Source organism: Bufo bufo, chromosome 2 (assembly GCF_905171765.1).
Source record: "Bufo bufo chromosome 2, aBufBuf1.1, whole genome shotgun sequence".
NCBI lineage: Eukaryota > Metazoa > Chordata > Amphibia > Anura > Bufonidae > Bufo > Bufo bufo.
The window spans coordinates 544,030,135-544,045,215 of record NC_053390.1 but is presented as its reverse complement, the minus strand read 5'-3'; the positions used below and the strand labels follow the sequence as shown (position 1 = coordinate 544,045,215).

General features: G+C 40.2%; 1 protein-coding gene across 1 annotated transcript in view; it reads left to right on the top strand.

The window, feature by feature from the left end:
* EPHA5 (EPH receptor A5) overlaps positions 1 to 13,113 on the top strand; it is a 475,337-nt gene extending 462,224 nt beyond the window's left edge. The window contains exons 15-17 of the mRNA XM_040418046.1: positions 7,342 to 7,535; positions 10,229 to 10,384; positions 11,996 to 13,113. Of these exons, the coding sequence (XP_040273980.1) occupies positions 7,342 to 7,535; positions 10,229 to 10,384; positions 11,996 to 12,101 (456 nt within the window). The 3' untranslated portion in view covers positions 12,102 to 13,113. The remainder of the gene's footprint in view (positions 1 to 7,341; positions 7,536 to 10,228; positions 10,385 to 11,995) is intronic.
* The last annotated feature ends 1,968 nt before the right edge of the window (positions 13,114 to 15,081 follow it).

The following is a 15,081-nucleotide window of genomic DNA, read 5'->3' as shown; positions in this document are numbered from 1 at the left end:
ACACGTCCCTAGTGTATTGCGGATCCTCAAATTGCGGATCCACAATCCACCCGGCCGCCACCTCCATAGAACTGCCTATTCTTGTCCGCAATTGCGGACAAGAATGGAACATGTTCTATTATTTTTTTGGAGGCATGGACCGGAAGATTGGGGCCGCACTCCAGAAATGTGAATGCGCACAGCACACTGTGTGCTGTCCGCATCTCTTCCGGCCCCATAGGGAATGAATGGGTCCGGATTCGTTCCGCAATGTGCGGAACGGATCCAGACCCATTCTACGGACGTGGGAATGGACCCTAATGGTGACACCCTCACTGCACCAAAGGTCTAATCTGCATATTAACCTCTTAGGGACATAGGGCGTACAGGTACGCCCTGATGTGCCGATACTTAAGGACCTGTACGCCCTGTGTACGCCGCGCGGCGGGCGGTTATCGGAACAGAGTGCCTGCTGAAATCGATCAGCAGGCACTCTGTGACAATACCGAGGTGGGTCCTGTGACCCCCCTGTATCGGCGATCGCAGAAAACCGCAGGTCAATTAAGACCTGTGGTTTGCTGCGTTTCCGGGTTATTCGGGTCTCCGGTGACCCGATAACCCGGAATAGGATGGTGATCGGTGGTGTGATAATACACCACCAATCACCATCCTTAGATCCTGGCAGGTGGCGGTGACATCACATCCCAGGATCGCTTCCTATTGCCTGCACGGGCTGGCGGGGGTTAAACTTCCCCCAGCTCTTCTCTCCTCCTCCTCCACACTGCGTCCTGAAACCGTGGAGAGAGGAGCCTTGTGGATCTGTGCCCAGCAGCCCCAGCACCCCTCATCTGTGCCCAGCACCCCCCATCTGAGCCACCACGGCTTAGATTAGGCAGGGAGTCGTTTTTTTTCAGCATCACCCTGATCAGGTGTCTGGGGTCCACAGACACTCAGTTGTGTGACCCTAGACCCCCCAGGGGTGCTGCAGCTTGCCCTTCTGCCCGCCCTCTCCCCCACACACTTTTTTTTTTGTGCGTATGCTCACTGTGGCCGGCACTCTTAGCATCCGGACACTGTTAGCGCATCGCCCACCCCACCGCTGATCAGCGCGTTTGAAAAAAAAAATTTCTGTTATGTTTAGGGGTAAGTGTACGCAAACATCCGTCTTCCCACACACACGCACACTAAATAAAATTTTCCACACACGCACACACACACTCCCCTATGGCCCGCCAGACATTCTCTGCCGAGGAGGCATAAGCCCTGCTTGCCTCCAACTCCGAGAGTCCCAGTGAGGACGAGGATGACCCCACTTTCCTCTTGTCACCCGCGTCCTCCTCATCATCTAGTAATGATGATGAGCCCCCAAGGCGGCGGAGATGCCAGGTGGAGCAAGGGGGCCCCCATGCTAGGGACCCTGTGGTCCACACTAGTACGAGCAGCTCTGGGGCTCGTACTAGTTTTCCGGCCTACCAGATAAGTCCACCTGAGCCTCCTACCCAGTGTCGGACTGGGGTACCTAGGGACCACCAGTAAAATTTATTTTGGGGGCCCACCGTACGGATACATTCAAATATAATAAATAATCTAACAAGTTTTTTATATGAACATATGCTGGTTGATGTGCTGTAAATTGAATATATGTATGTAGTGTACTAAATCTAATGTGCTATGTGCCACTTGTGCAAAGGGTGGGAGACTAGGGGCCAACCTTGCTCAGGGGCCCACTGGGGGATTCCCCTGCACCCTTGTGGGCCAGTCCGAGCCTGCCCCTACCGGTGAACTTGCATGGTATACCCAGAGCATTTTGAGCCCGTGATTCCTGGAATCCAGATTCCCACAGTGGGCTTCACTGAATATGACTATTTTAGTTTTTTTTTCAGTGAATCTGATAGTGAAGCAAACGAACTTGTACGCCCAACAGTTCATTGCTCAACACACACGCTCCTTTTTAGCTAGCTCCAGTGGCTGGACTTCGGTCAGTGCAGCAGAGATGAGGACGTTTTGGGGCCTCGTGCTGCACATGGGCCTCGGAAAAAAAACTGTGTCAGGCAGTACTGGAGTGGGGAAGTCCTCTACCAGACCCCACTCTACTGTATGGCCATGACACGTTCCCGTTTTGAGGCCATTCGGAAATGCCTGCATTATGCAGATGATGCAGCATGTCCCCCCCCGAGGTGATCCTACCTATGACCGCCTGTACAAAATCAGACCGGTCATCGATCACTTTGAGGCCAAATTTATGGAGGCCTATGTACCTGGAAGGAAGGTCGCTGTTGATGAGTCTCTCATTGCTTTCAAGGGGAGACTCATTTTCCACCAGTATGTTCCCTCTAAGCAGGCAAGGTATGGCGTGAAGCTGTACAAACTTTGTGAGAGTACCTCAGGGTACACTTACAAGTTCCATGTGTACGAGGGGCGAGATTCCCGTATTGAACCCCTAGAACATCCCCCCACTCTGGGTGTTAGCAGGAAACTTGTGTGGCACTGCTAGATAAAGGTTACTACCTGTACATGGAAAACTTTTATACTAGTATCCCCTTGTTCCAGTCCCTCGCTGCCAGATCCACGCCCGCTTGTGGGACCGTGTGGAAAAATCAATGCAGCCTCCATACCCACCCCCTCCAAGTACCTATGCCCAGGGGTGAGACCCGTGCCTTTACCAGTGGAAACCTGTTGCTGGTCAGATATAAGGGATGTCCTTGTACTGTCCACAATTCATGGTAACGGCATCACCCCTGTCCCTGTGCGAGGTACCGCGGCAACGGTCCTCAAGCCCAATTGTATCGTCGACTACAATCAGTATATGGGAGGAGTTGATCTCTCTGATCAAGTCCTTAAGCCATATAATGCCATGCACAAAACCCGGGCATGGTACAAAAAAGTTGCGGTTGCCTTATAGAACTCTTTTGTGCTGTCCCAGAGCGCTGGCAACACAGGGAAATTCCTCCAGTTCTATAAGGCAGTCCTCAAGGCACTGATCTTTTTTGACCGGGAAAGAGCAGGTCGGAGTACCTCGGGAACTGGAGGCGCCAGGATCGTCCCTAACCAACACTTTCCAGGTGTGGTCCCCCATACTGGAAAGAAGGGACGGTCCCCAAAAAAGTGCAGAGTGTGTCACAGGAGGGGGATACGGAAGGACACCACCACTTAGTGTGACACGTGCCCCGATCTTCCGGGCCTCTGCATTGACGGTTGCTTCAGGGAATACCACACTTCCCTGGAGTATTAAATTTATAATCCACTTCCCAAATTTTAATTCTATTTAGCCACAGACAATCGCCCAGAAAAAAAAAAAAAAATAATATATAGCTCTCTTGGAGACACTAAAACAATTTTTTTTTTCAAAAATTATATTTTGTAAAACGAAAAAAAAATAAAAAAGTTGACATATTCGGTATCTCCGCGTCCATAAGAACCTGAACTATAAAAATACCCCATGACCTAACCCCTCAGATGAACACAGTCAAAAAAATAAAATAAAAACGGTGTCAAAAAAGCAATTTTTTTGTCACCTTACATTACAAAAAGTGTAATAGCAAGCAATCAAAAAGTCGTATGCACCCCAAAATAGTGCTAATAAAACCGTCCTCTCATCACGCAAAAAATGAGCCCCTAACAATCGGCCAAAAATATAAAAAACTGACTCTCAGACTATGGAGATACTAAAATGTTTTTAGTTTTATAAAAAAAAAGGATACTATAGTGTAAAACCTAAATAAATTTAAAAAAGTAGAAGTCTTAGGTATTGCCGCTTCCGTAAGTATCTGCTATATAAAAATACCCCATGACCTACCCCCTCAAATGAACAGCTATTTTTTGACAAATTTTTCATTTTAATCAATTTTTTCAAGTAACAAAGCAAGGATTAACAGCCAAACAAAACTTTATATTTATTGCCCTGATTCTGTAGTTTACAGAAACACCCCATATGTGGTCATAAACTGCTGTATGACCAAACGGCAGGGCGCAGAAGGAAAGGAACGCCATATGGTTTTTGGAAAGCAGATTTTGCTGGACTGGTTTATTTACACCATGTCCCATTTGTAGCCCCCCTGATGCACCCCTAGAGTAGAAACTCCATAAAAGTGACCCTATTTAAAAAACCACACCCATCAAGGTATTAAAAACTGATTTTACAAACTTTGTTAACCCTTTAGGTGTTCCACAAGAGTTATTGGCAAATGGAGATTTTTGTTACCTTGCCTTACAAAAATGTAATATAGAGCAACCAAAAATCACATGTACCCTAAAAATAGTCCCAACAAAACTGCCACCTTATCCCGTAGTTTCCACAATGGGGTCACTTTTATGGAGTTTCTACTCTAGGGGTGCATCAGGGAGGCTTCAAATGGGACATAATGGGTGTAAATAAACCAGTCCAGCAAAATCTGCCTTCCAAAAACAACATGGCGCTCCTTTCCTTCTACGACCTGCCGTGTACCCGTACAGTAGTGTACGACCACATATGGGGTGTTTCTATAAACAACAGAATCAGGGCAATAAATATTGAGTTTTGTTTGGCTGTTAACCCTTGCTTTGTTACTTGAAAAAATTGATTAAAATGAAAAAATTTCCAAAAAATCTAAATTCTGAAATTTCATCTCCATTTGCCAATAACTCTTGTGGAACACCTAAAGGGTTAACAAAGTTTGTAAAATCAGTTTTGAATACCTTGAGGGGTGTACTTTCTTATATGGGGTCACTTTTATGGAGTTTCTACTCTAGGGGTGCATCAGGGGGGCTTCAAATGGGACATGGTGTAAATAAACCAGTCCAGCAAAATCTGCCTTCCAAAAACCATATGACGTTCCTTTCGTTCTGCGCCCTGCCATTTGGTCATACAGCAGTTTACGATCACATATGGGGTGTTTCTATAAACTACAGAATCAGGGCAATAAATATTGAGTTTTGTTTGGCTGTTAACCCTTGCTTTGCTACTTGAAAGAATTGCTTAAAATGAAAAATTTTCCAAAAAATCATCTTCATTTGCCAATAACTCTTGTGGAACACCGGAAGGGTTAACAAAGTTTGTAAAATCTATTTTGAACACCTTGAGGTGTGTAGTTTCTAAAATGGGGTCAGTTTTTGGTGGTTTCTATTATGTAAGCCTCACAAAGTGACTTCAGACCTGAATTGGTCCTTAAAAAGTGTGTTTTGGAAAATTTATGACAAATTTCAAGATTTGCTTCTAAACTTCTAAGCCTTGTAACGTCCCCAAAATTTTTTTATGGCATTCCAAAAATGATCCAAACATGAAGTAGACATATGGGGAATGTAAATTAATAACTATTTTTGGAGGTATTACTATGTATTATAGAAGTAGAGAAATTGAAACTTTTTTGGTAAATTTGGTATTTTTTTATAAATAAAAAAGATTTTTTTTTTACTCCATTTTACCAGTGTCATGAAGTACAATATGTGACGATAAAACAATCTCAGAATGGCCTGGATAAGTAAAAACTTTTTAAAGTTATTCACACATAAAGTGACACAGGTCAGATTTGCAAAAAATGGCCTGGTCCTTAAGGTGAAAATGAGTCCGGTCCTTAAGGGGGTTAGGAAGAGTATCATAACTCAGGAATTAGAGCCTCAGATCATCAAAAGAAAAACAGTGTTGCCGGTGATAGATTCCTTTTTGTTGTTGTTGCTTTAACTGACAATTAATCTTGTCATCCAAAAAACTGCAGTTTAGGAAACCAAATTCTTTAATGTAAAGTCAGCCTAAAAAGTATTTGGCATGATAACATTTCTTATTAAGAACCGGTAAGCATTAATCACCCTTGCTGATTCTCTGTTCCTGCTGTTCGGTTGCTTACTAGGTCACTGCTGGTGTCTGCTTCCAGGTCCCAGCTCAGCACACAGGAAATTCCTGAAGATGCTGCTCAGACAGTCACTGGTTGAGGCAGGTTACAGCAGTGGGCCGAGCAGGCATCTCCTTCTATGTGTCGAGCAAGGATCAGGAAAAGGTGATCAGTGGGCACCTGGCTAGCACTAGTATGGTAGCAGAGGAATCCATACTACCTCTTTAAATAAAAAAACAATGTATCCTGCCATACAGCCCTTTAAAAGGCATGGTGATCTATTAAGGTCCTGTCAAAAATCTGCTAGCAGATCCTAATCCGATTCCCTGATAAAGATGGATCCATCATATGGTGCTCATATACTACTATGGAGCCAGATGTACAGATTTTTCAAATAATGCACTAATATTTGAATGATTCCAATCAAAAATCTGTTAGAGTTACTGTTAACCTTAAAATAAAACTTCCAATTTGGAGCCAGTGTAAGGATTATTCCCATCGAAAAGTAAACTACAAGTAACAGCTGCCAATAAAACTGCGTAATCATGATTTAGTACAGTAATAGTTAGTGACGATTGAGTCGATTAGGACAAGTCACTTGGCTCATCGCTAGTACAGTCAGCAGAAGGTGTAACCATACTGCTTGTCAGCTTTCAATTAGCTTCCCAATACTTAAAATAGTAACAACCAATATAGCTTCCAGTCGTCACTATTCTGGTGTAAAAAAAAATAATCACAAATTTTGGTGCGTGCCCTAATTGCGCTGTAATTTGAGACTTTTCACTTGTCTTGTCACTTTTTAAAAGTGGTATAAAAAAAAAAAGTGTGCAGTGCTTAACAGGACAGCCATGGCCTGGCCTGCCTGATTTACTATCATTACGTCAGAAATTGGGATCAATAATAGTTCAATTCTATGCAACCTCATATTGGAGTAGATTTAGCACATGTACTGCCTGGAAATGCGCCCAATTTAGAGGCTTGCGCTTCCTAATAAATTTGTGGCATTCGACTTTATACTAAGACTGGCGTTTGTAATGCCAGTCTTAACATATCTCCCCCAATATCTCTGTAAGTAAGTGATTTACTAATATATGTAAATTTTTTATGTTTGGTGTGAAAACCTGAAGCGTTATAATAAGAGATGATTCAGGTAGCAGTGCAGGAAATGAAGGTAACTTCCATAGTGGATGCCCTCCTTTTGTTGTCTATTTCACTGTTCACGACATATAGGCACCATTAATAACAACTATATTCTGCTAAATGCACTGCCAAGGCGCCTGGGTAAAATGTGTTTTCCCTAATATTGCCATGAACTATTCCCTCAATTGTTCCTACTCAAAAGCTGATAATGTTGTTGTCTATTGCAATGATTAAAGTGGCTCAAAACTGGAGCTTCCCCTAAAAATGGCTCACAAATAAATATGCAAATATTTGAACAATGCATTTAACACATTTACAGCAGCTTTAAATAAACAATTGTAATCCCAAATTTGGCAGAAATAGTTCATATGTTATTTGAAATGTGAACAACTACAACAAATCAATTTGTCTTTGTTAGGTAATTAAAGCTGTTGAGGAAGGTTACCGATTGCCAAGTCCCATGGATTGCCCGGCTGCTCTTTATCAGCTCATGCTGGATTGCTGGCAGAAAGACCGCAACAGCAGGCCCAAGTTTGAAGAGATTGTCAGTATGTTGGACAAGTTGATTCGTAACCCAAGCAGCTTGAAGATGCTTGTTAATTCGTCTAACAGGTAAACATATATTTCCAGAACAAGCTGGATGGATCAAATTGAAAATATGTGTACAAGTCTTTTTGGTAATTATATTATTTTTTAAATTTGCAAAAGGACAATGAGTAGTATTGTTTGTATTATGTAAGGCTTTATGCAAAATACAAAAATGTACTATTTAAAAGTAGGATGGCAGCGGAAACCACATGCATACGATACGGCCATGCAGACGAAAATCAATCACTATACAACCATAAAATGTTTTTCATCTCACTTTGTGTGACATCAAAGCCTACATTCATTCTATCTATCTATCTATCTATCTATCTATCTATCTATCTATCTATCTATCTATCTATCTATCTATCTATGCACCCATTTACTAGCTTTTTAAGGGGGTTCTAACACTATAGACATTTGTGAAATATTGACTACATATGCCATCAATGTCTGACAGCGGACAAACTTAAGGGGAATGTGTCACCGAAAACTAATTCTGCCAGTTAAATCTAGAGAGCGACACATATACTTTTTTCTAATCCCTTTTTATTTTCAAATTCCAGATTTTTTATTCTATTTTTCTTAACAGCATTTAAAAATATGCTTTACAACAGCCACCATGGGCCACAAAACAATGGTCAGGAGAGGACCTCATTGACTTCTATGGGAAAGTTTTCTAGGCATGCTCTGTGACCTGTGCAGAGGTCAGGGAGTAGATAAGCTATGATATCACCTATTGTAAATCTGTCCTTCTAATCCTGCCTGTAATGAAAAGCAGGTAACTGCAGTAAAGTTATCTGTACAGACCAAGAAGTAGCACCTATTATAAGGTTTAGTGGCCAGTGCAAAAACTGCAGGACTTTATGTTTTTTTCTTATAATATAGATATTGACATGGAAAATTAAAAATAACATCACCAAAAATTCTTTCAAATATCTTTAACAGAAAAACATAATTTAAACAATAGTTAATTTTCTGAATGCACATCCCCTTAAAAGAACCCTCACCAATCCCAAGAACAGGTGTTCCTGGATTCCATTACCTGGTGGAGAAATGGCTACTAAGGCTACTTTCTGACTTGCATTAAAGCAATCCGGCAGGCTGTTCCAACAGGGTAACAGCCTGCCACAGTTCTCTGGATACAGCCTAGCCAGATACGGGCGTTTGCCACTGGAGCCCATTGACTATAATGGGAACCAATAGGGATCCACCCACTTCACACATTAAATGCCGGGATTTGGACGGACAAAAACTGTTGCGTGCAGCAATTTTTGTCCCACCGAATGGCAGCATTTGAGCCAGGGAGCAGCTGGATTCCAATATAGTCTGTGTGGTCTGGCAGGCATGCAGCACTATCTGGCTATGCCAGATTCTGAGAACTTTGTCAGGCTGCTCCTCTGGCTGTTTCTACATACCTCATTTGTTAGGATAGAGAATAAGTACATGACAACAAACTCTCAACCAGCGGGGTCTGGTCACTGTTTTCTCTGGAGGTAGGTTGGATACACCGCAATAAGGAATTTATGGCATATCTAGTTGGTAGCTGTCTATTGCTGTCTAGAACCCACCAGATAATCATGGACTGTGGGAGGAAGCTGATGACCCAAACAAACCTTACTAAGCTTTGTTTTCAATAGGTCAAATTTTATAAAAGCAGTACCTGGCCTCCATTATAATAATACCTATAGCATGAGAGATAAGTAAAAAGTAGTATAAAAAGTCTCAATATTATTGCATTTCTTATGTTTCAGACATGACCATAACAGAACATGGGGAGAAGTTAACTATTTGCTTACAGGGGTTTTCTGAAATATTTTAATTGACGACCTACTGTATCATCAGGATAGGTCATCAATATCATAATGGTGGGGGTCCGACACCAGGCAACCCAGCCGATTAGCTGGTTGAAGAGAAGGCTGTGCACTGTGCCAGCGAAGCCTTCCCTTCATTGATTCACCTGCTCGCCCTCAACATTACAGCGGTAAGCAGGTGTAATTACACCTAAGCCATCCCATTTACTTCAATGGGAAAGCTCGTTCCTATACACTTGTATTTACACCTGCTCACTACTGCAATATTGACAATGAGCTGGTAACAATGAAGTGAAGGCTGCACTGGCATGGAGCTTGACCTTCTCTTCAACCAGCTGATCGGTGGGGATGCCGGGTGTTGGGACTCCGCCAATCTGATATTGATGACCTATCCTGAGAATAGGTCCTCAATAAAAAATATCTCAGAAAACCCCTCTAAGCTAGATGATAACATAGCTCATTTGTGAGCTACAACAGCAATGCTCAGCAATATAAATAAGGGGAATTTATGAGAAGGGAACTGTAATAACATAATAATGATGACTGGCTGACACTCAAGGTCACATCAAGAAATTGAATTACATTAATTATGAAAAATTGCACTGTGACCTGTAAATTACTAGGGAGATAAAAATATCTGCTGACTGAAATATTATGCAAATTACAGGAACAGCGTTCTTTAAAACAAAATAAATAGCTACTTATTTTATGTTACTCCACTTTAAAGATAGAGCAATGTGATAGATACATCTTCCTATCTTCTTATGCCTTATAAATAAGGACTTATGGAAGACATTTAGCATGAAGTTTGCGTTGGATACATATCCCTTATAACAGTGCTTCATAGAGGGTTAGTATAGTTTTATTGTATGTTTTTCTACTTATTATATATATGCATTGCAGGGTATCAAATTTACTGGTTGAACAAAATACAGTTGGAAGTGCTGCATACAGATCAGTAAATGAGTGGCTAGAGGCCATAAAGATGGGAAGGTATGCTGATACGTTTGTGGAGAATGGATGCACTTCAATGGATTCAGTAACCCAAATGACTTTGGAGTAAGTAACATGGTGTCTCAATGTGGGAAAACTATGTATTTTTAGCAGCAGTTTGCCTAATTCCACTTAAAACTTCATGCTGAATACGTTTCCTCTAAATATAGAATGTAAGGAACTACCATGGACACTGAGCTGTGTTCAGTTTCCATTCCACATGAATATTGTGGGACCATACTATTCAATTACCACTGACAGTTTTAGCAATTAGGTAGTGGCTAAGAGTCTAGCATCTCAGGGAGCTTCCATGTCACATTTGTACCCTGCAGATGATGCACTCAGAGGTAGATTCACTGATGTGGTCAGCGGAGTTCATAACTTTTGACTTTACTGATAGCTTTTCATTCCCAGCTCATCTATTGGCATCTCATATTATGTGATATAACTGCAAAACATAAGGACCCAGAAGACAATCACATCTGATACCAGTGGTCAGTTTTGTATTTAGCAGCATTCTGATATCCGCATATAGTATAAATGGAGCTCATTATATTGCATTTGGTGCCGTGTTTCGCAAAGGCAAGCAACCATTCAGTATCAGACTCTAAACAGAGAATGACTGGCTATCGATTAGTATGTACACTCTGGTATGGTTCCTTCCCCAGTCCATATGTTAAGATATCATATTTTTCTCCAGAACCTGAAATATTTATTCTCATTTCTTCCCAAATCACATCATAAGCTCTCTATCTACACCACTGTTTTTTTGTTTGTACGCAAACTATAAATTCATTTTACAGCTTAGATAATCAAATCTATTTAAATTAGATTGTAAAGTTTTTTCACAATGCAATGTCAAATTACATAATAATTAGATTGTCAATTGCGATCAGTAATACTTGCCTTATGTCTTTGCTTCTTGGGTTCTTCACCATACAAATTTATCTCATGTATATTGAACATGTTCAATAGGGTATAATTGCTGGGGCCCATGATCCTGAGAATGAGACTGTTGGGTACTACTGTTTTCGGGACCTTGTGGGTCTGACTGCTATAATCCTTTAAAACATTTCTCTTTAAAAAAATAAAAAATATGACATGCCATAGAGACATGTTAAAGGCTTGTCAGAATGGATAGGATCCTTGGGTTCCATCAGCAGGTATCCGATTTAATTGGTATATGAGACATAAGAGATACTTGGATTCTAAGGTTCTTAAAGGGTTTCTGTCACCAGAATGAACCCTATTAAACTGGCTGACATTAGCAATGTGCTAATGTCAGCAGACCCTAATTCACCTAATCTTATGCTTATGGATGCCCCCGTTACTGCACAATTTTAACTTTGATGATATGCTAATTAGCCTTTAGGAGCAGGGGGGGGCGTTGCTCCTGCTCCTAGAGGCTCCGTTCGCCCACCTCAAGTCACGCCCTGCCGTCCTTTATTGAGAAGCAGCAGCAGCGGTGCGGGGACCAGGAGCGGCGCAGGGAGCGGGGTAAGTATATTCCATGTGGAGGGCCAGGCACATGGGGGGACACTTTATACTCTTGGATAACCCCTTTTAATAGACAAATCTGAGACTTCACAATACTTATTTGTGTATATAGTGTTACTAGTAGAGATTCTCTCCTATTTTCTCAGCTAGTAAATGCCCTCTGTATGTTTTTCTCTTCAGAGATCTGAGAAGGTTCGGGGTGACTCTGGCTGGTCATCAGAAGAAGATAATGAATAGCATCCAAGAAATGAGAGCCCAGCTATTGAACGGAATGGTGCCGTTGTAATTGGGCCATTCTGCAACCAAGCAAGTCTGCACTTTGTAACCTGCCCAGAGATTTATAGACATAGAAAAACCTGAAATGAAAAAGGGAAGTATATTGCTATAGAAAACTGAAAACGACACAATGAACATACAACAGACAACTCAAAAAATCAGTATTTGACCCAAACTTCTGTTTATTTTTTATTCTGTTTGTGTCATCGTTCGTCATGAGTAATTGCAACGTGCATGGGACCTGGAGCTGGATGTAGAGATGTAAAGTAAGGTTAGCCTGTTCTTTGGCTTCTGTAACAAAGGACTTCCTATGATGCATTGTACATGGATTGTATATAGCATCTTGATAGTGCTTTTATTGTAGCAGCACGCTAAATACTTCCAAGGACTTACTTGAATGGATCATTTAAAACAATGTTTTGTAGCCCTGTATGGCATAGAAGAAAAAAAACTGCAGTTTACTGACGTTTACTAAGTCTCAATTGTCTATAATGGTGTATTGAACAGCAATATGTCTAGATTTTCTTGATAGTTATCTTTATGTTTTTTGTTCTTGTTTTTTGTTTGTAAATCGAAAAAATGCTGTTACACAGCATTACGGTATGGAAGCGTATGTACATACGTGCTTGACCAATTGCAAATACAATATATTTATTTTTTGTGTTCTGAGTTTTCCTATTAGTTTGCTCTCTGGTAAGGTTAATGCATTAAGTAATGAATCTGTAAATATTGTACAGTTTGCTACACTCCCAGGTACATTTTTACATGCTGCCACTTATGTCTGCCTGTTTGATCTTCTTTTCCTTGGGCACTCATGATGAGTTTCAACATTTAAAAAAACTAAATTTAAAATATATTACATCTTTTCTGCAAACATCAGCTAAATTCTGTCATGTCTAAGGCCATTGTGCTTTATAAAAATATAATAACAACAGGGTATATGTATAAAGAAAAAAACAAGACAAATATTCATTTTGTGGTTTTTATTACATTTTTTTTCAAGGAAACATTAAATATTTTTTGCTAAGCCTCATGTAGCAACACTGTCTCTGGAAAGATATGTAATTATCCATAGCAACCAATCAGAACGCACATTGACTACCATTTTTAAGGGAATATTGGTTATTGTAGACAACATGGGTAATTTTTTAGCCTTTATTTCTGTACAAAAATAAGCAATGAGTTAACTTGGGTACTTTACTCCCCAGTTTTGATACAAATCAAAATTCAATTTTTTAACCAGTCATGGCTTAAAGAGCACATTAAAGGAACACTAACTAACAAATTATAAAACTTAACATGAAGCTAATCTTGCCCACGATGTTTGTTAGTTTGCAGCATCTTCCGCATGATCCTAAACTGTCTTGTAGAAATCATGCAGAGAACACAAGGAAATCTCATGCTAATCTATTCCATTTTTATCAGAAGACCAAGGGTGAAGGGCTTAAAAAGAGGACAGGACTTAACATTAGTTTGTCTTATTTTTGTCTTATTGTTTCATTACTGTAAACAGGGCAGAGCAGGGAGGATACTACAGCCCAACACAAGATACTGAGGAGGTTTGAGGAGCATGGCTAATCTCCTGGGACATAGAGAGAACATGTATTTATATATTTCTCAGTTTTAATGGTAATATGAAATAAATTAGGATCAAAAGTAAGGATATTGAGGCATGATATTCTTTAGTGTTTCTTTAAATTTAGTATTTTTGTTTGTATTACATTACATTACATTACATACATTACACATCTAATGGTGATGGATCAGGTAATAGTTGCTGATAGATGTAATGAGCACCATCACCTGGAATCTTCATGGGACTTTGCCTTTGGCTTCTCTACAGAATTAATGTTTGTCTTCATCTAGTTGTGTGATGTGTGGCTTTACCCCTGTAAATTGTCCCTTTTGTTGACATTTTTGATGATAAAATAGCACTTTGACAAACAATCTTCAGAAATATTTTTTTTTTGTTATACTATTATTTCATACATAAGGAAAACTCTTACGTCCATAGCAACCAATATGAAATTACTAATGAGAGGAAGAATTCAACTTTATCAAAATTATTTATACGATATATATAATAAAATATACAGGTTTTCCTGTTTGCATCAACATCCTTTAGTTATTTATGAAGATAGTTGTAATTTTATAATGTATTTCTTTTACCTTTTTTTTTCCTAGCATCCATTACGAATGGTGGTCACACGACCATGTCCATGCAGCTCCTATGATTTGTCCATGGCCATTTCAAAGCAGCAACAGAGGAAGTGATAGGGAGTGTCTATGTAAATAGTCTGGTGGGAGGAGCTTTAAACTAGCTGGGTGTTGTTAGGAGTAGAGCTGGAGATGTGGCAAAAAAAGAGATTATCCTGGGTTTGGTAGAATACAGCTTCAGGAAATGATACATACAGCATGTAAATAAAGCAGTGATCTTTTAACATTTATGAAAAGTGGTCAGGAGAGTCCAAATTAAAGAAAGAAAAAAAAAAACATGGGGAAGATGAAGAAAGAAAAACATGAGCATATCTGTTCAAAACCATATAAATCAAGGAAAACCCTTTAAATTCTCTATAGTTTTGTTGATATTGTAAGGAGCCATAATGAAATATAGGGAGTTAGTGTGCTGCAGAACAGTCTCCTTCAAATGTGTAGTTTCGGCATGTACATGAGATATTTCTTACATAAATTCCATGAACTTTGCCAGTATCATATAGCTAAGAGTCAAAAATGTTCTCAGTTACCCAAGTAGGGTACACATGAAGTTCTACAGGCCCCATTCAACTGAATGGACAGTCACAAGTCTGCCACGTGTAAATTTACTTTTACTATAGTTTGGTCTGAAATCAACCTAAATAAAAATAAAAACCCACCGTCTATTAGCTTAGCACATCCAGATACTAGCACACTAGGACATTCCAAGATACTTAAAATGTTTCCCTTACACTGCTTTAGCAGTAGGTTTATGCTCATTGTCCTTTTGTAAGCGA